Consider the following 26,097-nt stretch of genomic DNA (forward strand, 5'->3'; position numbering starts at 1 on the left):
GGCTGCCCCTGTGCCCCAGCCCCTGTCCTTCAGTCCTAAAGCCAGCCCTACCCTTTCCGGCCCCTGCCCTCACTCTGGATGCTCCTTCTGCTGAAAATGGCCTTTCTAGAGTGTCAGCCCCAGGACCAGTTCCCACCCCAGCCCCTCTAGTCCTCAACCTCAGCACCCCTGGGGGCAGCCGGCCTGGGTCCAGCTCCTTTCTACATCCCCAGCGCCCAGTGCTGCCTGGACAGAGCAGGCCCCAAACACCAGCAGGAGGCTTCATTCTTATTTCTACTTTAAGGAAAAGGTATTAAACAAACCACACGGGCCCCTGACAACCACACCCTCCAGGATCAGAGTGTCCGCAAGCCCAGAGCTCAACACTGAGGCCCCAGGGAAAGGGGTGGCCTCCCCTATAGGTTACTAACGGGATGGCCTAAAACCCAGAACACCGGGCACACTGCCAGCTCCTGCCCTTGATCCCTGTTTAAACAGACCCAGGAGCGTTGGATACAATGCTTCCTTCTCACACACAGAGCCCCTGGGACACAGACTGAGGTTCTCGCAGGCGACTCGGCATACTGAGTCATTTTCTGGGGCACTCCTTCCTCAGAGTGGGACCATCACCAAGAGGGGCACCCCTGGGACCCATCAATGCCAACCTGCACACCCAGGGAACAAGGACAGCACAGTGATGGGGCAGTGCCAAGGTCGGAAGCCAGGCTCCACGTGACAGGCTGTAACATGCTGGGCATGCACTTGGCCTTTCAGGGCCTTTACTCCTTCACCTATAAATTGGGAAGAGAAACAGTACTGACGTCATGGAAGTGGGATAATGAGACATCCGAGCACTGGGAATGGCGCTTGACGCATGACACACGCTCACTAAGTATGAGTTATTATTGCTATTATAAAGCATATTTCTGTTCATCCTTAATTTAAACTACAACAGAGGAAAATAAAGTTTTAGAGGCACAAATGACCTTTGCCTTGGCCAAGGAGATGATGGACAGCCTTCCTGAGGCACCAAGTCGGAGCCGAAGAGCCCAGGGGTGATGCCACATTTCTAGTGGTCATTGACTTGGAGGTTCATAGCTGATGCCCACCATTCAGGAGACCCCATGAAGCTGGACACTTGAAATCTAGTAATAAAATTATTTTTCAGAGATGGACATAGGGCTTTAAGGTTTCTGCAGATCTTCAAACAACTCCATGAGACATACAATATGCTTCTTATTTTACCACCAAGGAAGGAGAAGGAAGACTGACTTCAGTTTGCCTAATTCCACACTAATTCTCCATCAAAACTATATATTCTTTTTCTCTTTTTTCTTTTCCAGGCCGCACCCACAGCATATGGAGGTTCCCAGGCAAGGGGTTGAATCAGAGCCATAGCTGCCAGCCTATGCCACAGCCACAGCCAGATCCAAGCCCCGTCTGCAACCTACACCACAGCTCACGGCAACACCAGATTCTTAACCCACCGAGTGGGGCCAAGGATCAAACCCGGATCCTCATTTTGTTACCGCTGAGCCACAACAGGAAAACTCCCAAAACCATATATTCAGATGAACTGGATTTTCTAGTTATCAAGGGCAGAAGTAGCTACATTCTGTAAACCAAATCTTCCCGTTAACTGAGTTCCAGTGAGATAGAATCTCACACCATCTTATGCAGAAAGACCTTTTGGGCGGAGGTAGCGGGCAGGTGTACACACCAGCATGGTCTCAGCAGCCTCATGGAATGAGGATGGTGCAGACAGGAATCAGGCAGATCAAGGAGCATGAAATGGGCAGACAGAGACAGCTGAAGCTTGAAATGCACGTCCTGCTAAACAGAAAGGTGGTGGCCAGGCTGTGAAGCACTGAAGATGAATGGAAAATGAATGTTTCCTAAATGACATCTGAGTCACAGCAGCTACATCTGCAGGTGGACAGTTCTGCCAGCTCTGTGGGTGGGGGGAGAAGGGTGGGACTTTTCTCCCAAAGTGGGAAGAAGAAAAAATGCTGGCACATCCAATAGGTGCCCAAGATTTCTAGAAGGACAGCAGGCAACGGTGACCAGAGACTGTCTGGAGAAATTGTTCCGTATGTGACAGCATCTACTGGGCTCTAAAGGAACATGTCTGCACCAAGAAAATCAGGTCTTGGAGTTCCCGTCGTGGTGCAGTGGTTGACGAATCCGACTAGGAACCATGAGGTTGCGGGTTCGGTCCCTGAGCTTGCTCAGTGGGTTGACGATCCGGCGTTGCGGTGAGCTGTGGTGTAGGTTGCAGACGCGGCTCGGATCCTGCGTTGCTGTGGCTCTGGCGTAGGCTGGTGGCTACGGCTCCGATTGGACCCCTAGCCTGGGAATCTCCATATGCCGCGGAAGTAGTCCAAGAAATAACAAAAAAAAAGAAAGAAAATCAGGTCTTCAGCCTCTGATTTTGGAATGACAGTGTTCCATATTTTAATCACCTCTGTTGGAATAACCACCACAGGGGGATGATCTGGTGGTTAAATCCTCTCAAAGGTATAGTCTTGGTGAATAGTCACCATGCTGCTTTGCATATTTTGGCACCACTGCTTTACTTGTTACAAATATTCACAGAGCACTTGTTCCAGGCGTTGTTCTAGGCAATGGACAAATGTTAGCTTGTTCAGTCCTCCCAGGTCCACCCCTACCCACCAGGAAGGTCCTATTTTACAGACCATGCCCCAGGCATAGTGAGTTCAAACAGCCAGTTCAAGGTCATGTAGGCAATGAGGGGCAGAATCAGATTTCAATCCCAGCCCAGCCTGTACCCTTAACCTCTCCATTCTGCTGTCTCATTAGCATCCCCTTCAGCCCAGTTCAGAGAGGGAAGAAGGAAGTGACCTGGCTTTCCTAACCTGAGAGGCTGGGAACCCCGCTCCCCCAGAACCTCCTGCAGGCTAGACACTCAGAGCCCTGAATGTGAGGGCAGAACTACGGCTTCCCACCAGAACCCCCTCTGTGTGAAGTTCAAGATTTCAAAACCTCTAGAGATCAGCCTGGTTGTGTATCAGAAATAACTAGGGGTTCCATTCACTTTTATCCCAATATAAAATTTAAGCTAGTTTTTAGGTGATAATAGAAGCTGTATGGTCTCAGTGTGGCCCTAGAGAAATCCCCCAAAGCTGTGACTGATGTCCCCAGCCATGACGTCCAGCTGCCAAGAAGAGGCCCTTGGAGCTCACAGCTGTTAAAATAGACCAGCCTCACCTGGCAGGGACCCCAGGAGGTTCAGGGCCTGCCCAGACAGCAGGAAGAAAAAGTGGCTCTTTGGGACAGCATTGTTTGGAAAAGCATCCCGGCATGTGCCCGTCGCTGCCTGAATCCTCTAACACTCGCCTTACCGTGGTTCTCTGGCTCAAGATGGCCAGGCCAGCCCACCCGTCAGGAGAAAGGACACAATCACCAAGAATCTATTTTTTTCCTTAAAATGGAGATGGAGGAGACAAGTGAGGAGGGGAAAGCAAAGAAGGTGGTCCATCCGTGCAGCCACGCCTGGGGCAGCCCGTGCAGGCCCTGGGTCCCTCCGGGCAGCGCCCAATACGTTCAAACATTTCTTCTGGACCCTGGCTGTCCCAAAGCTTTCTCTCTTCTGCCCCTTTCTTCTTCGAATAGCTCCAGATGTCCTGGAAACCTTGATGGTCCCTTGGACCCAAAACAAGAGCATGATGCCTACCGGTCGTTACGCCTCTGAGCTGTGTGCACAGGGCAGAGGTCCAGGGAAGGCCCGAGGAAGAGGGTTCTGTGTACAGTCTGCACAGACATTTGCGTCCCAGGAGCAGACAATCAGCCCCCGGGAGGCAGGGTGGGACTCAGGGAAAGCTACAGGCTGGGAGCCTGGCTTCCCTGGTGAGAAATGTGTGCCCACAGAGCCTTGCTCCAGAGAGGCATCCTTCCTGCCTCTGGGTGCCTGGGGCAAGATGGAAGGCTTTTCCACCCCTATTTCTAACTTGCTGATGTCCAGATGTAGAAGGTCCTTCCTTAGGGGAGGGAGAAGGGTGTGTGTGGCAGGGAAGGGCTATTGGCCACACAAAAGACGACTAGGAGGAAATGAGAACTTCTCTGCATATCCAAATGACTTTTGTGGGGTAGCGTGTACAAACACAAACACACACACACACACACACACACCTCCATGTGGCCCCAGAGTTCAGAAGTGACAATGGATAGAAACTGCAGGGAAGCAGGTTTTGGGGTTTTTTTTAATTAATATATAGAAAAACATGCTAATGAATTTCACCTTGGCCAACAATAAAATAATGGGCTGCTTTGGAAGTGGCAAGTTCCCCATTATGGGAGGTAATCAAGCTGAAACCTGATAAGTCAGGGACTCTCAAGGGGGAAGGTACACACAAGAAAAGATGGCCTCAGATGTTTCCCCTATGCCTGAGACTCTGTAATTATTTTAACAGAATTTCTAATTGTCTGCTAGAAGTAGGAAAGACATTTCAATTCATCCTTCTCAGTTTAGAGAGGAAACCAGCACCGACAGAGAGGAAGGGACTTGGCTCAAGCCACCCCAAGGCTGTCTCTCCAGCCCCTCATCCAACAATCATTCAGCAGGATGAGGCGGGCTCGTTACGCACTGCAATGACAGCAAAGAGGCAGCAAGGAGATGGGAGGGAAGAGGCAAAGTGTAGGTAGGTTCGATTTCCAAGAGCTGGTGACACGCTGAGCACCTCCAGACCTCCCTGGAGACCCCAGTCTGGTTCTGCGCATGATCCCCAGGCTCAGCTCCAGGAGGGTGAGACCGGAGGACAGATACTAGAATAGAAACAGGCTGCTTTTGCAGTAAGTAGCAGGATGGGGTTTCTGTAAGTTAGGGGGTAGATGTTGAAACTCATCAGATTCAAAGACGCCCTAGGAAATCTCTCCTGTCATCTTCGATGGGGAAGAGGACTGGACAGATGGATGGATGGAAGAAGGAAAGAGGGAAGAAAGGAAAATGTGCTAATGCTTCCTTAACAGTAAGAGAAATTCAATCCAAGTCAAGCTGCAGACATCTAGAAATGAAGCCCAAGCCCTCTAAGAGCCAAACACATTCCCTCTCGGGTATAAAATCCATGAGTGGCCTGACTGAACACAAATCCTACTAAAACCTATACCACTGGGATGCCCCAAAAGCCAAAAGTCCCAGAAACAGACCGAGAAGAGCCATCACCAAGTCTAATTACACCTTCATCACAGACAGGGATGTCACTGTGCTGTGAGGAAAAGTGATGAAACCGCTTTTGCCAGGGGGAACCTATACAAGCTGGGACAGAAATCCAGCTTTTGCCAAATTGGGGACAGAGGTCAGGGGGCTCAACCTTGAAGGAAGGATTTGAGTGCTCTTTCAATGTTTTCATGGAAAGGCTGTGACTGTCTTTAACGTGCAAGTCAGTACAGCCTTTCCTGGGTATCTGTGGGGGACTGATGCCAGGACCCCCCAAGAAGACCAAAATCTGTGGATGCTCGAGTTCTTTACATAAAATGCAGCAGTATTTGCATATAACTTATATACATCCTCCCACACACTTTAAATCATCCCTAGATTACTTATAATACCTAACACACTGTCAGTGCTATGTAAATAGTTGTAAATACAACGTAGAATCTATGTAAACAGTTGCCAGTGTGTGGCAAATTCAAGTTTGCTTCTGGGAATTTTTTTTGTTTTTGATCCATGGTAGGTTGAATGATGAATGTGGAACCTGAGGATACAGGCAGTTGGGGTGGGGGCGACTGTACATGCTGTAAATCCCAAAGAAGGGGACTCAGGCTGCGAGGTAGCTGGGCATGAGACGGGAAAACCTCTCCAGATCTACTGCCTTATTTTTTTTCTTTAATTTTAGGGCCGCACCCCATGGTATATGGAGGTTCCCAAGCTAGGGGACCAATCGGAGCTACAGCTGCTGGCCTATACCACAGCCACAGCGATGCCAGATCTGAGCTGCATCTGCAACCTACACCACAGCTCATGGCAACACTGGATTTTTAACCCACCAAGTGAGGCCAGGGATTAAACCTGAGTCCTCATGGATGCTAGTCAGATTTGTTTCCACTGAGCCATGACGGAAACTCCCCAGATCTGCTGCCTTATAATTCAGGAAATCGAGGGCAGAATCCAGGAACCATCCACCTAGGACCTTAGGCACAGAGAGCACCAGCAGGGCACTGAGGCCAGGGGCCTGGGCTCTAGTCCTGACCAAGTGACAGAGTGACCCTGGGCGTATCTAACCTCCCCCCAAATCAGTCTCTTCTGCGAAGCAGGGATAAAACTCTCTGCTTCCTACTTCGCTAAATTAGTATGAGGAGCAAATGTGAAACCAATGTGGGAACAGTTGAGCTCTGTTGGAGCCTAAGGGACTGCAGTGCTGTTCTGACCACTGGCAGGAGCAAAGAAGCACAGCGGGAAGCTCACAGCTCACAGCACACACCTGAGTTGCCGGTAAGGTGATGGCCCGCCTGTCCAAGGGCTTGGGCAAGAAAGGACCAAGAGGAGGCTCAAGAAAGTAAACAGCTTGGAAGTTCCCACTATGGCACAATGGGTTAAGAACCTGACTGAACAGCTCGGGTGGCTGCAGAGGCACAGGTTTGATTCAATCCCTGGCCCAGGAACTTCCATATGCTGTGGGTACAGCCATAAAAAATAAAATAAAAATAAAAATAAATGTAAAGAAAAGAAAGTAAATGGCTTATTCTTTTTCTTTAGAACAAAAGTGGCATGGGATGCTAATACCTCCATCATAAGAGCCTGGCTCCAAAAACAGGTTCTCACACTGAGAATGACAAGTGTCTAAATGAAGGTGGATAGGAATTCCCATCAAGGCTCAGCAGAAACAAATCCGACTAGTATCCATGAGGACACAGGTTCAATCCCTGGCTTCACTCAGTGGGTTAAGGATCTGGCGTTGCCGTGAGCTGTGGTGTAGGTTGGAGATGGGTCTTGGATCTGGCGTTGCTGTGGCTGTGGTGCCAGCCAGCAGCTTCAGCTCCAATTTGACCCTTAGCCTGGGAACTTGCATATGCCACAGGTGTGGCCCTAAAAAGATACATATATACATACATACATACATACATAAATAAATGGAGGTGGATAGATTTCAACCTGGTCATACCCTCTGAGGCTGTCCACAAGCTCAGGCTTAGCTGAGGGCCCCCTGGGTCACCCCACACATTTACAGGAGGCCAAGGTACCCATGAACTGTGGAGAATTTGCTGGCGTCAGCCAGCTTGGTAAAGCTGGGACAGATAAAGGACCCTGAGACAGTGGAGTGAGAGAGAGAGTGAAGTGCGACTCTTCTTTGGGGGCAAAGGGGTAGAGTGACACACAGGGATGGGCACATTACAAGAAGAAGCTTGAAATGCTTTAAGACAGGTTCTTCAAAAACCCTTGCCACTATATGCTGTGAGCTGTTTTCCCTCTGCAATTTCCAAAACATAGCTGCTGCTCACGGTCAGCTCCAATCTAGCCAGTTTCTGCACCTTTGCCACTGGGCTTTCCCCACTGGTCTTCTGGCTCTTGGAACAGAAAAGCAAAGTCATGTTCTTCATCATGGCCAAGAGCATGCAACTGGCCTGGAACCTCAAAGACTGTGAAGAGAGAAGCGCCAGTGGCAGCTTCGTGTCAGGCAGGATGCAGCTTCTTCCTGCACAGCACGCTGCCTTTCCAAGCTGGGACAAAGTCCTCTGGCTTCAAAAGGTGGCCCCACCTCAGGCTCTACAGCAGCCCCTCTGAGTTCTGGGAACACTGCCCACCACTGATTAGCACCAAGGGAAGATCTGAATTGTGTAGGACGGGGAGGGGGACACTCACTGAGCACCTGGCATTGTGTGATGTATATATGACATCAGTTCATTTTTAACTGTTCATGGAGCACCCACAGGATTAGGCAAGTGATGCTCAAATAGGGAAAAGAGAAGACAGAAACTCCAGCATCAGAATCAGCAGGCAAGCTTTTCCTACACACATCCTTCTGCCTGCATTGTGACATGTGAGTCACATTTGTCACATATGTCATGGAGCAGGGAGCAGAAATCACTTATAACCAATATGCTGAGTGTATCCCCATTTCACAGATAAGGAAGATGAGGTCTTCAAGGGACCTAATCAAACTGACAAGCTTTTGCATGGCAAAGGAAACCAAAAAGAAAACAAAAAGACAACTTACAGAATGGGAGAAAATAGTTGCAAATGATGCAACGGACAAGGGCTTAATCTCTAAAATATACAAACAACTTACACAACTCAACAGCAAAATAGCCAACAACCCAATTGAAAAATGGGCAAAAGACCTGAATAGACATTTCTCCAAGGAAGATGTACAGATGGCCAACAAGCACATGAAAAAATGCTCAATATCACTGATCATTAGAGAAATGCAAATCAAAACTACCATGAGATATCACCTCACACCAGTCAGAATGGCCATCATTAATAAGTCCACAAATAACAAATGGTGGAGGGGGTGTGGAGAAAAGGGAACCCTCCTACACTGTTGGTGGGAATGTAAATTGGTACAACCACTATGGAAAACAGTATGGAGATAACTCAGAAAACTAAACATAGAACTACCATATGACCCAGCAATCCCACTCTTGGGCATATATTCGGACAAAATTTTCCTTGAAAAAGACACATGCACCCACATGTTCATTGCAGCACTATTCACAATAGTCAAGAGCTGGAAACAACCCAAATGTCCATCGACAGATGATTGGATTAGAAGGATGTGGTATATATACACAATGGAATACTACTCAGCCATAAAAAAGAATGAAATAATGTCATTTGCAGCAACATGGATGGAATTAGAGACTCTCATACTGAGTGAAGTAAGTCAGAAAGAGAAAGACAAATACCACATGATATCACATATCTGGAATCTAATATATGGCACAAATGAACCTTTCCACAGAGAAGAAAATCATGGACTTGGAGAATAGACTTGTGGTTGCCAAGAGAGAGGGAGTGGGATGGATTGGGAGCTTGGGGTTAACAGATGCAGACTATTGCCTTTGGAATGGATGAGCAATGAGAACCTGCTGTGTAGTCTAGTCACTTATGATGTATGATGGAGCATGATAATGTGAGAAAAAAGAATGTATACATGTGTGTATAACTGGGTCACCTTGCTGTACAGTACATAATTGACAGAACACTGTAAACCAGCTATAAGGGAAGAAATAAAAATCATTATATAAAAAAAAATGAAGATGAGGTTTTAAAACGTTTAAATATATTATGCAAAGTAACATGGCTTTGTGGAACCAGATATCTACCTGGGTCCATCAGATTTCACAGTCAGATAATTTCCCAACATTCTAGCCTATCTTCACAATGCAACGACAGCATGTATCTTCCCCAAAAACTAAGTGATTGGATTTTTATCCCCATGGCTAAAGTTCAGTCCCCTCTGCTTCCTCTGGATCCTGAATGCCACTATTTGAAAATGATAACCAAGCCTTAAAACTCCAAGATGTTTTTAGAGAACCAGAGTCGCATGATGGCTGGAGGAACTGTAAAGTTCAAGGTTTCCAAACTGTACTTGTGAGCCTGGGAGAAAGGGTGGCAATGTTTTATTAGTCAAGGCCCTGTCCTCAAAGGGGTCACAGCCTTGTCGGGGCAGCCATGCGCGCGCACACACGCAGGAAGCACCTGGCTTCCGAGTTATGACCTGTTAAATGATCTCAGGGCAGTCGGTGGTAAAGGGTGGGAGTTACGGCCGGGAGCAAGAAGGCTCTCCGGGGGCTCTCTGGAAGTGGTGGCTTCTCACGCGGCCCTTGAAGGACAAGTGGGGTAAACTGGAGAGCAGGACAGAGGGAGAGCATCCTAGCTAGAGGGAAGGGCATCCCCAAAGGCCACACATGCAGGTGAGCACCTGTCTGGGAGACAGCAGGGGTTCAGTGCAACTGAAACAAAAGGCACAGAGAGGGGGTGGGAGAGAGGGAAGGTGAGGGTGGAGGGTGGGGCAGACTAAGAACATCCCTGGGCAGAGGGCTGCGTTTGGACTTGAGACTAGCATTATAGTAGGTGCGCAAGAAAGCATTAAGAGTGAGGTCATTGGTTAATTCGGGGCCAGGGAGACAGGGAAGGGGTAGGTTGTCTTGGCTGCTCAAGACAGAGCTGTCAATGAGCCAAGGGACTGCGTCTAGCATGAAATGACAGTGAAAGCCAAGTGGCCAGTCTGGCTAAGGAATGTCTAAGAGGCAGAACATGATATGACGTGGTGAGCAGGGAACCAGGACCTTGAGTGTCAGAACTAGCAGCAAGAATGAAGCGAGGTCTGGAGGTACCTCTGAGTTCTAGGAATGCAGCCACAGACTCTTTCACAGGGTGCCTGGCCCCTCAGCTGCCAGCAGGGCCAGTTGTCCAGACTGTACATTGTTGGGGAGGAGGGGAAGCGGATGCAGGGGGAGTAGCCTGTCCACTGAGCCTGGCATAGAGCAGACCCTCAGCAATACCTGTGAAATCCTCAGCTCAGCTGTTAAGTCACCAAGTTAGCATGGATAAGTTGGGATGTCCTGAGATGAGAGGACAAAGGCCACCTCCCCAAAATGTACCCAACCACTGAAATGCCCAGCTCTGGTTCACTGCCTAAGGCCTTCATCTTGGATGAACCCAGGCCAGGCCTAGGGAAATCCACAGTGGAATCTAGTTTCCATTCTATTCCCCTCCTGGAGATGGGCTGTGCTGGGCTGTGCTGGGCTGCGCTACCATTACCTATAGCCCTGGCCGGTTTCTGCCAGACAAGGGCCCCTCCCAGCTTCTGGAGATTCTGCTCCAGACATAATGCACTGTTCAGGAGGCATGTGGCCACATTTCCTGAGCCCTCCACCCCTGTCTGGGGAGACAATCCCCTTATCTTTAGGCCTCCCAGGCTGCACAGCCTGACAGGGTGCAGCCTTGGTGAAATTCTGACTGCACTGAGTGCACACTAAAAGTGGCTCTTGGGGATTTTTGAGACCAGCCAAAAAGCAATGGTGAAAACAAAGCATTTACACTTTTGAGAGGCGGTCACCTCCCCTTCACTTCTTTCCCCTGATTCCTTCCATGGAGAATTATGGCCAAAGCTCAGTGGTTGGTTCTCAAGTTATTTTCTATGGTGTGTGAGCCAACCCAACAGAGAAAGGCCCATCTTCCCATTCAATCCAGGGCCAATCAAGCTCCCGCACTAACAATGGGAAACCAGTGTGGGGCAGGCCTGGTAAAATGCATTCACTGAGACAGGCTGCTTTCACTCTCCAACTTGCAAGTCCACGCATAAGCCAAACTCTGGCCCGAGACCGGCCCATGCTCCCACTCCTGGTTCTAAGAGATGATGGATCCAGACACACTGCCAACCTCAGCAGTATTTCTGACCCTCAATACCTCAGCCTCTCACAGCTTCCTTCCCCTGCCTCATCCCCGACCCAGTCCTTTTCCCTCCACCCTTCCCACTCTGTCACCTCGAGCTTAGGGTGATTACACACCCTCGGGTGGCCCAGGATGGGCCCGGTGTGGTTGTTAACAGCATCCCCTTTTCCCTCTCAAAATGTTCTAGTTTAACCAATAAATTGATGGTGAAGTTAAATGGCCACCCCACACAAGTCGTACTTCCTCCAGGACCATTTCTCACTTGAATCACAAGAGGCAGGCAGGTCTAGAAAGGGGAGTCGAATGCAGAGTGCAGCCAGCCTCCTTCCCTCCTTCTCTTTACATTCGACCCCCCGCTTTGTTCCAGAAGGATTTATCTTAGCCAGCAAAGATGCCAGGAGGCATCCTACAGAGAAGTGTACCCAATCTTGGCTCTAAGACTTCTGTTCGTCAACTTGGGGGGGTGGGGGGAAGGGACATTTGATGAATTGTACAGAAAGGGAAACCAATTCATTAGCTACCCGTGACTCTAAGACCAGGGAGGAGGATTTCCAGAAGGACCAGCAAGGAGGCCACGCCCCAGTGTCCTCACTTCCGGGCCTGCGCAGAGGGCAAGGCTGGGAGGCGGGGGTGGGGGGGGGGCACCGTGGGCTGGGGGAGGGGCTTGGGGGGGGCGGGGAGGTGGGGGTGGTGTGGGCTGGGGTCGCCATAGGCCACGCTTTGCCCTGGTTTGCTCATTAGGGAGCACCAAATAGACAGGTTGGTGGATGAGAAGCAGCGAACTTACAGCTGCCCCGCGACTCCAGCCCCATCTTCCCTCTTGCCTTGGGCGTTTCTGCTCCTCCCCTTCCCGTCTAGACCTTCAACCTCCTAAAAGCACCCTCAGACACTGAGGGTCGTTCTCACACACATTAAAGTGGAAGCAGTTGCCCACTCTAATAAACGGTAAGTCTGGGGATCTTTTTATTTTCGTCCCAAATTACATTTTTGGTCAAGAATTACGTTTGGCCTTGGCATTTTATGATTAAAGCATGAGGTTAGTTGGGAAACCATTTGATGGAATTTTAAAATACCAATAAAAATCAAGTGCTTCAAGTAATGGGAGAAAACTTTTGAGAAAAATAACGTTTGAGACCCCAAAAGTGTTACCATGAGTCTCCAAGGATCAGCCAACCAAAGCCTTCAGAAAGTCCAGGCCAAGTAGGAGGCATTTGGTCAGTTTTTTTCCTCCGTGAACTTTTAGAGTCACAGCCTCAAACTGGTAGTTCTCAGGTTGAATCTGATGCACCATTTTGTCTTGTTTTGTCCACCAGACTGTTTGCTTAATTATCACTATTTTAAAATCAGGAGCTTTTATATCAGTAACACAGATTTCTGGCTTCTCTTAAAAAAAAAAATCCAAACATCAGGCCCATATTCATGCAAAATAAATAAGAACATTAAAAACACCGGTTAAGAACCAGGGCATAGATGGCTTTTCAGTCAACTGCTCTCCTTCCTTCTCAGTCACAATCCATTTTTAATCTTCAAAAACACATATTACTTCCTGGAGGCCTATACCTAAAATTAAACTGCTATAGGCTGGATCCTGAGCTTCTGAATCACAAAGATTCTTGTGCTTGTTACAAGATGTTATATTCGCAGGATGTTCCCCTTTTCTTTTGAGAGCCTAACCAGATGTTCTCTCATTTTATAGTTTTTAATTTAAAAACCACTCATCTCCCTCGGATCCTGAGTGTCCCAGGGCAGGTGGCCTGGAGACGGGGGCTCCTCTGCTCTGGCCTATGCGCGGGGCTGTTGGGGACCTGAACTTGCAGCTAATCACATGCAGTCCAGCTATTCCATTTACCTGCACCTCTCTCCCAGGTTCTGGCTGGTTGTTTCAGTCCCTTCTGCATCAACCAGGCCTCAAAGTCTCTCTCTACTCCTTTCATACAGAATGTATTGCTTAATCATCTGTATGATGCCTTGAACCTTTGACAGGAGCTGAAAGGAGGTGTGTGAGGTGTGAGCAGAGAGGTGGGCTGAAGAAACAAGGTCACGTCGTACCCTTCCCACACCCTGCTGACCCCTTGGCAGGAAGGAGCAGGCGGAAGAACTGCAGATGCCCATCCTCTGCTTTGGTTGTTCCTGCTAAAAAATATGCTTCATCTTTTTGCCTTTACCTTGCTTAGACACTGTCTTCTTCTAGGCTCTCCGAGAGTTGAATACCAATGAACCACAGTTATATTATTAGGAACATTAAAATCTTCCTCACTGTTGAGCCAAGTTAGAGAGCTAGAATTATATTGCCTTCTTTACAGTTCCTAGTTCATGATTCTTGGATCAAGCAGGATATGATGGTCTTAGCAGTTAGGGAAAGGGTGTCCCTTGCTTATACTCGATGCAGACACTGGGCCTCATCTTATTAAGGGAGGCAGTGTTTCCCTACAGTGAGGGCCAAGGCCAAATGCACTGGCACCCACTCCATGCTGCCTGACAGTAATGAGGCCCCACGAGCATCTCCATGACCTCGTGTTCCTGAAAATACATCAGGACCAGCAAACCTCATAACGAGTGCTTACCTACAGAGGCAGGAACATAGCAAATGTCCAGGAAAATTATTATATAAAAAGCAATTCTGACTTCTAAATAAGCTTCTTCTCTTTTACGAAGAGTGACAGAAAAGTCTCGAAGATAGGGATGCCTAGGATGTCTGGGTCCCAAGATCAACTTGCTTCTATGGCAGTTCCTTAATGGGGGGGGGATCAATTCTGCCACCTCCAGACAGAAGATCACAGGCATGCCCGACAAGCAACGGTAAATGGCTTAGTTAAAGAAGTCACCCGATGCAGGAGTAGGAGGTAAGGCGTTCATTTCAAACACAAGTCCACTTTAAAAGCTTGATATTTCTGCAATATCAATTCTGCAGCTAACCTAGAGGCAGAGGGCCTAGGGACTAAACATCCATTTCACTTAATCACCTGCAGAAATGCAGTCATGTGGCTGAAATGTGTGCCTGGGGTGGCTGTGGAGCTGTATTGAAATTCCCCTCACATAGAGCCGGTCATGCTTAACTCAGCCCTTTTCACACACTGTTCGTCACAGTAAGTCCCTCTTGTACATATGTCACTGTGATTCAACTATGCTATTTTGCCTTTTTTCCCCCAGGAAGATGCTTATAGATAAGTCTTTTTCGTTGCCTAGATTACAAATGAGGTTCTCTCAATGAGATGTTTATCCTGCAAAAGAAACAAGCTGTAGTACTGCAAAAAAAGGACAGTCCTTCTGGGCCTGTCATCCTTGGTTGGGCCTCAGTTGGAGCACCTGCCCCGGCCCACCCCCCAGTAGAGCCATCCGGGGAGGTGGTCCTGCCAACCAGGCTGCCAGCTTCTGGAGGACGTATCTAGTTTCTCTCTCCTGCTCAGCCACACCCATGGCAAAAGCCTGCTGGGTGAGTTTTCTATTTGTGCCCAGAGCCAGGACCAGCTTAAGCGTGCTTCCTGGAGGCTAGGCCTGTAAATCCCACCACCTTTCCAAGGGACCTTTCAGAGGAAAGACAGAAGCATCATACACACACACACACACACACACACACACACACACACACACACACACACACTCCAAGGGACCTTTCAGAGGAAAGACAGAAGCATCACACACACACACACACACACACACACACCCCTCCAATTCTGAAGGCACAATATTTAACTGAGGATGACGTGGGACACACACACACACACACACACACACACACACACACACCCCTCCAATTCTGAAGGCACAATATTTAACTGAGGATGACGTGGGCCACACAGCAAAGTTCCTCCTCCCTGCGGCAAAGCGTCCCATCCCAAGGAAACCTCGAAACAGCAGCACTGACTTGGTGTTTGTATCTTTGGCGTTGCTGTCTTTACTGAATTTCATCCGCCCCATCTTCCTCTCATAATTTCCTTGAAAGCAGGAACCATGTGTTCCGCCTCGTAATTCCTCCAAGCACCTAATCCTGTGGTTCACACGCAATGAGCCCAGTAAAAATTGAGAATAACAATGTTTCCTGTGGATTGTCTTTAAAAAAAAAAATGTGAAAGCCATTTCTGTAAGAATAGCAGCAACGAGACCATGGACCCTTACTTAATAGCTGGCCCATACACCACTGAGGAAGCATCCTCTGATTAAACAACTGTTCCTTTGTGTATTCAGCCAGCATCTACTATGTGCATGGCACTCGGTCCACACACCCTAAAGAGAACGTGCCACTTGGTGCCACCACATCTGCTCAGTCTTTTCCTCACTCGTTCTTTCAGTGACATCTGTGCTAGGTACCCTGCGATGGATCTTGTTTATTGATTCAGTAGAGCCAGAGGGCTCATGATGCACAGGGTGACCGAAGAGCTGCAGTGAGTTGTTTTTGGAGAAGGGCAACCCTTCACATGGTCACCAGGACCTCATCTTAGCCTAAATGCTCAACTTTCAGGGGCCTCCCTGACTCCCTTGGCCTTCAGATGACCTTGGGATGTTTGCAGCTTCCCCAGGAGGCACGGCCATCAGAGAGGGAACAATTATATTAACAGTCACACAGTTCCACTCAGGTTCTTCTGTGTGCAGCTTTTTCCTTTTAAAATACATTTTCCCAGTGGTATTATCATTTCGAAATAACAACCTCCTAATAGATATTTTTATCTCTACCACAGGGCAGGTATCTCTCCCCCCTTTTATCAGTGATTTCTGCAGGGGCTTCACCACTGCCTCCTGGTCACCTGGGCTCTGGGAAAGCAGTCGGCCCCATCTGCTCACACCCCGGGGGCAGAGGAATACTGGGCTGCTTTATCAGTCACTGTTTAACAAGCTGGCAGGCTCTTCTCTATTCACATTTAACTCTAATGGAAACTGACAGTTTCAATCTTGGTTAATTTTTTTAAAAAAACACAAGAACAAGAGCCAAGAAGTTCATCCTGAGGTGTCAGCAGGAAGAAGAAAATCTACTACCTTTCATCTCCAAGTCCTAGGCTTACTCATCCTGAAATGATGGTGTTGGCAGGGTTCTCTTAAAAAGCAGAGCTTCAGGCCTAGCGAACAATGGACCTGAATTTATATCCACCGTAAAACCTTCCAGACACGAGTGTTACATTAACATCCTGACATAAGATGATCTGGAGAGGGATGGAAAATGCCGCGTGGCTAGATGTTAGAGCATGTCTGTCTCTTTTCCTCCGTCATGAAAACTGATTTCAGACGGAGGAGCTTAAAGACAAAATGACACCATGAGTCCACACAACCTCCTCGGCTTTGAACCCAGCAACGGCACATAGAGTAACTTTTGAACACAACAGATTACAAATGACATTTACCGATGAAACAGTGTGCCGTCTCGGGCAGACAAATAATGGGGCAAAATTATGGGGGCAGCTCCGGTGGGGGATGCGGGTAGAGATGAAACAAGGTTGGCTAAGAGTTGATAATTATTGAAGCTCCATGAATACTGAAGCACCCAGAATAAGACATGATTCTGTCTGCTTTAGTCTATGTTAGAAGTTTTGCAAAATAAAAAGTTAAAAAAAAAATTCTCTTGGGAGACTAGCAATGTTTAATAAAGGAGTACTGAGGTAGAAGGACAGCCACATAACACTGTGTAGTGAACAAAAAAAGATGCACAAGGGTATTTACAAAGCAAGCACCCACGGGCACACACACGCATACCACCGATAAATCTGCAGACAATTTCTGGGAAAATAATAATCCTTGTATACCGTTTGCATTTTTAATGAAAATGTATTACTCTTATATAATAATATTTTTAATGCAAGGAAAGTGGCAGGGGCAGGGAAGCAGTAGGGGTGAAAGATGAGATGCACATCTCCCTGGACCAGAAGACAGAACAGAAACCACCCTGGTGATCAGGGTTACAGCCACCAGCCACCAAAAGCAGCGAGTGGCCAGAAGTTCGCCCTCTGTGGGGCCCTGAAATACCCCAGGCCCCCAGCCAGGGTGCTGGGTATGAAAAGGGGGCCGGAGCCTGCTTCAGGCACGGTTTGTCCTCCTCCCTCTCCCAGCCCCTCCTCTTTCCTTCCTCCTCTGCTCAGTCTTTATGCATCTCTCCCCCCTCTTTGCGCTCCTGGTCTCTGATAGAAGCATGAGAAAATGTCACTCCACTAATGCGGACTCCTTGCTTTCTCCTTGTAACACTGTCAGTTTTTGTTTCACAAATGCCTGATATTGCTTAGGGTATATAGCCAAAGTATAAAACCCAGCCTGCATGGATATTAAATTCCCAATGGTGCTCTCCTCAGGGGGGCAGGGGGGGGAACACCCCTAGCTGCAAGGAGTCCAGGAAAGAGAGCTTCCAGCCCTTATGTCTTCCATAAAGGGAGGCAGGCCTATTTGGCAAGAAGTTCCTCAAACATAGGAAGGGGGTTCAGATGCTGAGAAGCCAAAATATCAGTACTACTTAGTAAGTTATCAGTTGGTCCAGTTTTACATATCATAAAGAAATTGAAGGGGCTCCTTGTTGGGCTAGCAGTTAAGGATTTAGTGTCATCACTGCTGTGGTGCTGGTTTGATCCTTGGCCCCGGGGGACTTGGGCATGCTGTGGGTGTGGCCAAAAAACAAAAACAAAAAAGCCTCAAACTCAGAGGTTAAGGGTCAAAGAACTAATAAGTGGCTGAGTAGGACTAGATGAAATTGCCACCACCAAAAGGGGGTGCTACCCTGTGCCGGACCCATGTCCAATTTAGTCCTCAATCAATTCTGCCATGCATGGTATTGTACAGTGCTGGAATCTCCAGGTCTGAGCTAAAGAAACTGAGGCTCAGAAAGGTCTAGAAACCTGTCCAAGGTCACACAGCCACGAGCACTAGAGGTGGTGTCAGTCTACTTCCTCCCCCCACTTCTGAGCTAGTCCTCAACGCCTTCCCAATACCCCTGAGAGCCCTTCACCAGTCCCAGGAGTGGAAAAAGGCTGCCCTGCAGATAAGCTGGACATTTCCATTCCAAGCATCTGGAAAGAGGTTAGGCTAGCACAAACGCTGTCAATAAAAATCATGGGACCTAAAAAAGGTAAAAGAGTGGACACTATTAAAATATTTACCACAAAAGCAAATTCCTGCCTGGTGGTGTGTTATCAGCAGCTAACAGGATTCGCCTGCTGCTTCCACCTCACTGTGGGTTTGGGCTCAAACCAGCAAAGAGCCAGCCTGAGGAGCCAAGAGAGAATGAACCGGAAGCCCACGGCCCCCGCCAGCCAACAAAGCTGCCATTCAGCAGCTCCTCAGGTGGCCAGCTCAAGACAGAGTGACTGTGACCAATGGCCAAGACCCCAGCTCCTCGACACACACACACACACACACTCTCTCTCTCTCTCTCTCTCTCTCTCTCTCTCTCTCTCTCTCTCTCTCTCTCCCTCTCTCTCTCGGCCAGAAGCTAAGCCACTGCCAAGCTTCCTAACCCCAGTGACCTCCCAGGTGACTGGCTCCTGCAGAGGGGTGGGTGAACCCCAGACCTGGAGACCTGGTGCCTCACAGAGACTTTGAGGGACTGCCAACCACACACTTGCTCTCTCATACTCATCTCCCTCACAGACTCCACGTCCATACCCTTTGTTCCTGCTCACTCAGGCATCTCATGGAAAAGCCAAATCACTTTCTTCAACTTCAAAGGGAGGGGTAGAGCTGCCAGATTTAGCAAAACAAAAACAACCAGAAAACAAACAAAAAAAAAAAACAGGATACGCAGGAAATTAAATTTCACACAAAGAATACTTATTTGTATAGGTATATCCCCGTGCAATTTGGGCTACACTTACAGAAAACAAATATTTGTTGTTTATCTGAAATTCCGTTTAACAGAGTGTCCTGTATTTTAAGCGGCAACTCTCTGTGGTTGGGGGTGGACTAGAGTAGGAGGGCCACAGAACCACAGATCAGCTGGAAAGGAAAACACAGATGGAGTTGTGATAATAAGGGAGGACGGACATACTCCTTACTGAGGGTCTCTCTTACACCAGGAACACTCATGTGCGTTATATCATTTACGTTTTCCAGTAATTCTGTGTATTAGATCTATTTATCCCTACTTACAGCTGAAAACAGAGAAGTGCAGAGAATCATCTGACTTGCAAAGTGTCACATGGGTTAATTCATGAAAGGCAGGTTTATAATTCATAGCTTCTGAGTATAGCTTGAGCACTACTTCTATATAGGGCTGCTTGGAGTTCCCGTCATGGCGCAGCAGTTAGCAAACCCGACTAGGATCCGTGAGGATGCAGGTTCGATCCCTGGCCTCGCTCAGTGGATTAAGGATCCGGCGTGGCCGTGAGCTGTGGTGTAGGTCACAGATGCAGCTTGGATCCCAGGTTGCTATGGCTGTGGCGTAGGCTAGTGGCTACAATTCCACCTGGACCCCTAGCCTGAGAACCACCATAGGCCGTGGGTGCAGCCCTAAAAGACAAAAAAAAAAAAAAAAATTTATATAGGGCTGCTTTGCCTGCTGATACACCTTTATAACTTTCATAGGTTGTACACAAAGCGAATCCAACAGTGTCCTTTACTTTTCCAATACATTTACAAGGAAGTAAATGCCAAATGGCATCCTGGACTAACCCATATTTGCAAAATGGAGTTGTCTCTTTATGGAAAGCATTCTGTTTTCAGAGAAAGCACTAGACCCTTCTCTCTTTTTGGCCCTTTATCCTAGCTAACCACATTGCCCGACTAAGCACAGTTCCCTGACAAAGATGCAGTGTCAACACTGGAATGACGACATTCCACCCAGACGACCACCGCCCCCAGTTTTCAGACGAGGAAGGTCGCTCATGCAATATTTGACACAAAAGAATCCTACAGGGACCCAAGTGAAAAAAGCTCCACTATCACTATGCTAGCATCCCATGAGCCATCAGTTTCCTGAAAGCACAGCTGATTTGGTGTTATGTTTGGGGAAGGGCGGGCGTTGGGGTGGGGGGATTGTTTTTTAAAAAGCTGTTTGTCAAAAGGACAGTGGGAAATACTTTCTGCCCCCTCCCCGCAAGCTTCTAACATTCATGGCACACAATCAAAGGGAAATAGCCATAAAAATGACTTAATACGCGCCCTTTTTGAAGTATAGTAACTGTCGGACAAGTGACGATAAAAATAACACAGCTGAGGCGGTCCAAATTTATTTCTGCGTCGTGAATTTCCAGATCAGAATGTGCCGTTAATCAGTCAAGTTTTGCTTTTGTGCGGTTTGGTTTCTAAATTTTCCTTTCTTTTCACAGATGCTAGCAGATCCTTTTTATGATAAAAATCCTTGCCCCCCTCACAGTGGACACTCAGGGAGACCACGTGGCAGCGGGGTCCCTGCTGCCAGTTGCTTGGGGAGCGGCAAGTGCCACAGAGGTGAGCAGATGGCCTCAGGGATTCACCACCAGCTCTGACGGGACCGCCAAGGCCACGGGGATGGGGCTGAGACTGCCCACGACAGCGCCTGGCTCTGCCTGCCCTTGTTCCGTCTCTGTTCACTCACCCACCTGCCTGCATCTCCGCCCCCAAACCCGGCCACACCCAGGCACAGGCTCCAAACTGGCAGCCACTAACACTTGATTGTTTGGGCCACTGGAAGTCGGCAAAAAAACCACACTCCATTCCCGTCGGCCCCAGCCAGCACCGAACCATTCCCAGCCCCAGCACGAGAAAGGTGGCAACTATCCAAAGGTAATTACCCAGAGCCGGTGGGGAGCAGATTAGCACAGGGCAGTCATTTGCAGACCTTAATTATCAGAGACCTTTAGAAACATTTCAGCTGGAGGGGAATGGAAGGGGGAAGAGCCTGTCAAGGACTTTTCATTTCTGTTGCTTCCGAGCACACGAGCTCTACAGACACAGCAGTTTTTGGACTCAAGGAGCCCTGTCACAGGGAGCTCATCTGTCTCCTTGTACAGAATGATAATTAAAGATTCTGAAGGTAAGGAAAACTCAATTTCATTTTGGGTCTAAAATCTTTCCCAGATTTCTTTTGAAAAGGCCCATGAAATAGATTCGAAGCTTCACCATTTGTAAAATCGGTTTCTATAGAAAACATACTCCAATCCCATTTAAATTAAGTGTGGTCATCTTTCCATGTGTGTTCCATGAGAAGATTTCACACCAGGGTCTGCAGCCTCATAGCTCTAACTGCACCTAACAGTTAGCTTGGTTTAACAATCCAGGGGCACAGGCCCTACAGAGCAGAGAGGAGTTCCCCAGCCAACAAGCCGCCCGGGATGAAGAAAGACAACGCGGGAGTTCCCGTTGTGGCTCAGTGGTTAACGAATCCGACTAGGAACCATGAGGTTGCGGGTTCGGTCCCTGGCCTTGCTCAGTGGGTTAATGATCCGGCGTTGCCGTGAGCTGTGGTATAGGTTGCAGACGCGGCTCGGATCCCGCGTTGCTGTGGCTCTGGCATAGGCCAATGGCTACAGCTCCGATTCGACCCCTAGCCTGGGAACCTCCATATGCCTCGGGAGCGGCCCAAAGAAATAGCAAAAAGCCAAAAAATAAAAAAATAATAAAATAAAGAAAGACAATGCAGAACCGGCCAGGGCTGCAGGATGGAGGCCCGGAGCCCACCTGTTCCCACTCTCAGCCGGGGGGAGCCACAGCCCCAGGCTTGGTGGCTGAGCTGGGACCAGCACGTAGGACTCCCAGTTCATTGCTCCTCCCATCTCCTCCTCGTGTCAAATCTAGAGCCTCAGACGTAAGATTCGCCTTGTATGAGAGTGGGGGATGAGGTGGGGAGGCTGCTCTGACTACAAGGGCAGGTGTGTACCCAAAGTCTCCCCCTTCCCCACCCATGGCAGAGTCAGGGGCTCCACTTTGTGATGCTCCATCCTGTGAGAGGCTTACGGAGGGAGAACAGCTCACCAGGCCCAGGAGTTATCAGCTCATTCAGGCGCCTTGCAGGAATTTCCTGTTACGGGATCTACAACCAAGCTGAGGCTGTCACTCTCCTTGATCTTAGAGGAAATCATGTTCTGGAATCACCAGTTGCCTGTGCCCTGCAGCTTTTAAAGAGTGGGCCCGGCTCCCAGCATGCCGACTGAGAGCCAGCATGAAGGGCCGCACTGAGAATCCAGTGCAGCAGGCCCCGGCGGGGAGGAAAATCCCAGCTCCAGGCCCTGGGTGAGCCACAGCTCTGCCTAGAGGAGGACGAGCCAGCAACGTGGGACTCTCTGCACCCAGCGCCATGGGCCTCGTTTTTAACAAAGACCCATAGGTGCTTCTCTTTTCCTTTCCTTTTCTAATTGTTAAAAAAATATAAGAGGAGTTCCTGTCGTGGCTCAGTGGTTAACGAATCTGACTAGGAACCATGAGGTTGCGGGTTCGATCCCTGGCCCTGCTCAGTGGGTTAAGGATCCGGCGTTGCCGTGAGCTGTGGTGTAGGTCACAGACGTGGCTCAGATCCCGTGTTGCTGTGGCTGTGGAGTAGGCTGGTGGCTATAGCTCCGATTGGACCCCTAGCCTGGGAACTTCCATATGCTGCAGGAACGGCCCAAGAAATGGCAAAAAGACAAAAAAAAATAAAAAATATGAGACAAATATTACACATGAAGTAGTACATGCAAATATATGTACAGCACCTCAAGGTGAGCATGAAAGCACTGCAGCCCCCGGAGGCAACCCCCACCCACGTCCGCCTCCCCACCACTCCTCCACCAGCTCCACAGGTAACTGTCATGCTGGCTTTTGGGAATCATCATATCCTTGCTTTTCCTTATAATGTTTACCACTTGTGTATACGTCCCTAAAGTGTACAGTTTCTTTCTGCCTATCAGTGCACAGAGCTACTGTCTGCTCGTTTTTACCTTAATATCGTCCTGAATTGGATAAATATATTTTATTTACCCATTCTGCTCTCTGAGCATTTATGTTGTTTTCAGCCCTGGCTGCTACAAACAAGACAGCAATGAGCCCTCCCGAATGGTGCTCCTAATTCTCAGGGGCTGCCGTTTCTCTGCACTGCACACCTGACAAGGAAACACTGCTTCACAAGAGAACACGGTCTTCACTAGGCGATGCCAGTCTGTGTCTGGAGGCTGTGCTGTCTCCCCCTCCCTGGGAGATGTTGACAAATCCCCTCCGCTTATACAGGGAGGACCTTTGTTTCCAGCAGTGCCTGTGCATTACTGGTGACTTAGAGGCCAAGGAAACCTCATTCATCACCAGACTGGCAAGTTAAAGCTATATCTTTTTTTTTTTTTTTTGCTTTTTTAGGGCCACACTTGTGGCATATGATGGTTCCCAGGCTAGGAGTCCAATCAGAAGTACAGCCGCTGGCCTACACCACAGCCACAGCAATGCAGGATCCAAGCCACATCTGTGACCTATACCACAGCTCACAGCAATGCTGGATCCTTAACCCACTGAGGGGGGCCAGGGATTGAACCCATGTCCTCATGGATACTAGCTGGATTCGCTTCCACTGAGCCACTTTCCCAAGTTAAAGCTATATCTTCATACCTCTTCTGTTAAGGCAAAGCCCCAGATTTTAAAATTCTGAGTTGATCCAGAACCAACAACCCAAATGGCTGGGCTTTCCACAAGAAAAAAATGTCACAAACTCCCCGACATGAATGAGGTAACATGGACCATTTTGGTGCAGGCCCACTTCCCATACTAGTAGCCATAAGCAGTAAGCACAAATGTGGCCCTGAGATATTCAGGGCAAGACTGCAGACTCCCAATCCCAGTTAACCAGGGATGAATGGGAGGTGGCTGGGGGGAGCGGTGTCCTGAGGTTGCCCGCCAGCTGCTGCCACATACCTGTACACGGGCTGCATCTCCCTTGCTATGCCAATGACAGCACCTGGCAGGAAGTTGTCAAACTCCTCAAACAATTCCCGGATGTTGGTCTTGTACTTTAGGTCTAGGTCCAGCTGAATTATCCGCAGGATCTCTGGAGGAAAGAAAAGGACAACAATGACATCGACACACAACCTCAGAGGCTCAGTCAATGATAGAAGATGAGGAGGAGGGTACAGAAAAGCGTTCTAGATTATGCTTGCTGGCACCGAATAATGCAGAGACACTGCTGGAAACAAAGGCCCTTCGTCGACCAGCAACCTCCCTCCCATTCACAAAAAGCCTTCGTGGAAAACACTGGCCCGGTAGCTTTACTTCCAAATGCAGACACGTGTTTTCTATAAAGCTAGGCAACCAGGTCGCCCAGTTTAGGCCACTGTCCTTGTCAGGAGAGCACCATTTCTTCTCAAAAGTATCTGATTTAGATGATACGGTACCTGCACACTATTCTTAAAATTCAAAGCATACAGGTGTTGGGGGAGGCAGGTAGTAAATGACCCACAGAGAAGGGGAGTAAAAACTGCTGTCACTTCAGGTTCTTGTTAATATTTCTGCAAACCTAGATATACGTGGAGTTGGGATGCTGACCCAGAGAGATCCAGCTAAGAGACCTCAGATGCTGTTAGGTATATTTAATCCACTGTCTGAAAGACTAACTGAGCTATAATTAGGCAGACTGAGTCTCACAGTTACCCAGCTCAGAAGAGTTGTTTGCTTCCTCTGCCTCCAGATGAGTCAGGGGTGAGAAGGGAGGAGAGAATGTTGAGTTGGTTCTCCATTCTTCACCCAACCAGCCTGTCTGAGCTCCTGGGCCGGCAGTGCCATCAGGGGACCCAACACCAGGAGGATGGGGCCCCGCCCTCAGGGAGAAACACACAGGCGACTAGAAACAGCGGGGCACCCAGAGCTGATGTGAAGTGGAAGAGGGGCGGCTCAGGGCTCAGTGGTAAAGGAGGGTAAGTACTCGGTACTCAGAGAAGCCCTGGCCTGGGCATCAGAGCATGTGGTACAGATTCCGATTTTGCTGCTGACTGATTCTGTGACTCCAGGGAAATTGCTTCCTTCTCTAAACCTCAGTTGTTTCATTTGTTAAAGTGTAGCTGAGGCAGTTCTGGTCGTGGCGCAGCAGAAATGAATCCGACTAGGAACGATGAGGTTGCGGGTTCGATCCCTAGGCTCACTCAGTGGGCTAAGGATCCGGCATTGCCATGAACTGTGGTGTAGGTCACAGACACGGCTCGGATCTGGCATTGCTGTGGCTGTGGTGTAGGCCGGCAGCTATAGCTCCGATTGGACCCCTAACCTGGGAACTTTCATATGCCATGGGTGCGGCCCTAAAAAAGCAAAAAAAAAAAAAAAAAGTGCGGCTGAGACATGTGCCTGGTGAGCCTGTGATCCTAGATGACAAGTGGGAACATCTTATTCATCTGGGCTATGGGCACCACAGGAACCCAGGGTCTGGAGAGTAGGGGACTCACTAGAATTTGAGGCAGTCAAGGAAGACTTAACAAAGAGGGGGACTGGGGCAGGCAGGGAGCAGTGAAGTACCATGTCATCCATCCAGAAGGCTGGGCTCCCCCCTCGGCTCCCCACCAGCGTTTCATGTGGACCCAGCACACAGAGCACAATGCTGTCAGGACCAGCTGCCCACAGAAGCCCCCTGAAGCCAGGGACCCCATCTCTGGCATCTTGGCCTCCATTCACTCATAGTGCGGGGCCTGGCATTCAGTAAACACTCAGGAACATCTGTGGAATTCTACAGCCTTTCTCTAGATTCGTTTATGAAGAAATCACAGCTTATGATTCAAGAAAAACTGACTCATTTGTTCCTATTCTGTTTTCCTTGGTGACACAGAAACAAATCATTAGCTGACATCCTATATCAGTTTTCTGCAAAAAATAAGTAAATAAATAAGTGCCAGTAAGTGAGAATCCAGCTGCCCAGGCCAGAGGCAAGTGAGAGG

General features: G+C 48.7%; 1 protein-coding gene across 1 annotated transcript in view; it reads right to left on the minus strand.

Annotated features, from left to right (window-relative positions):
- XXYLT1 (xyloside xylosyltransferase 1) overlaps window positions 1-26,097 on the minus strand; it is a 193,843-nt gene that overhangs the window by 55,507 nt on the left and 112,239 nt on the right. The window contains exon 3 of the mRNA XM_047789166.1: window positions 24,095-24,227. Within this exon, the coding sequence (XP_047645122.1) occupies window positions 24,095-24,227 (133 nt within the window). The remainder of the gene's footprint in view (window positions 1-24,094; window positions 24,228-26,097) is intronic.

Source organism: Phacochoerus africanus, chromosome 1 (genome assembly GCF_016906955.1).
Source record: "Phacochoerus africanus isolate WHEZ1 chromosome 1, ROS_Pafr_v1, whole genome shotgun sequence".
In the NCBI taxonomy this organism is placed as follows: Eukaryota; Metazoa; Chordata; class Mammalia; order Artiodactyla; family Suidae; genus Phacochoerus; species Phacochoerus africanus.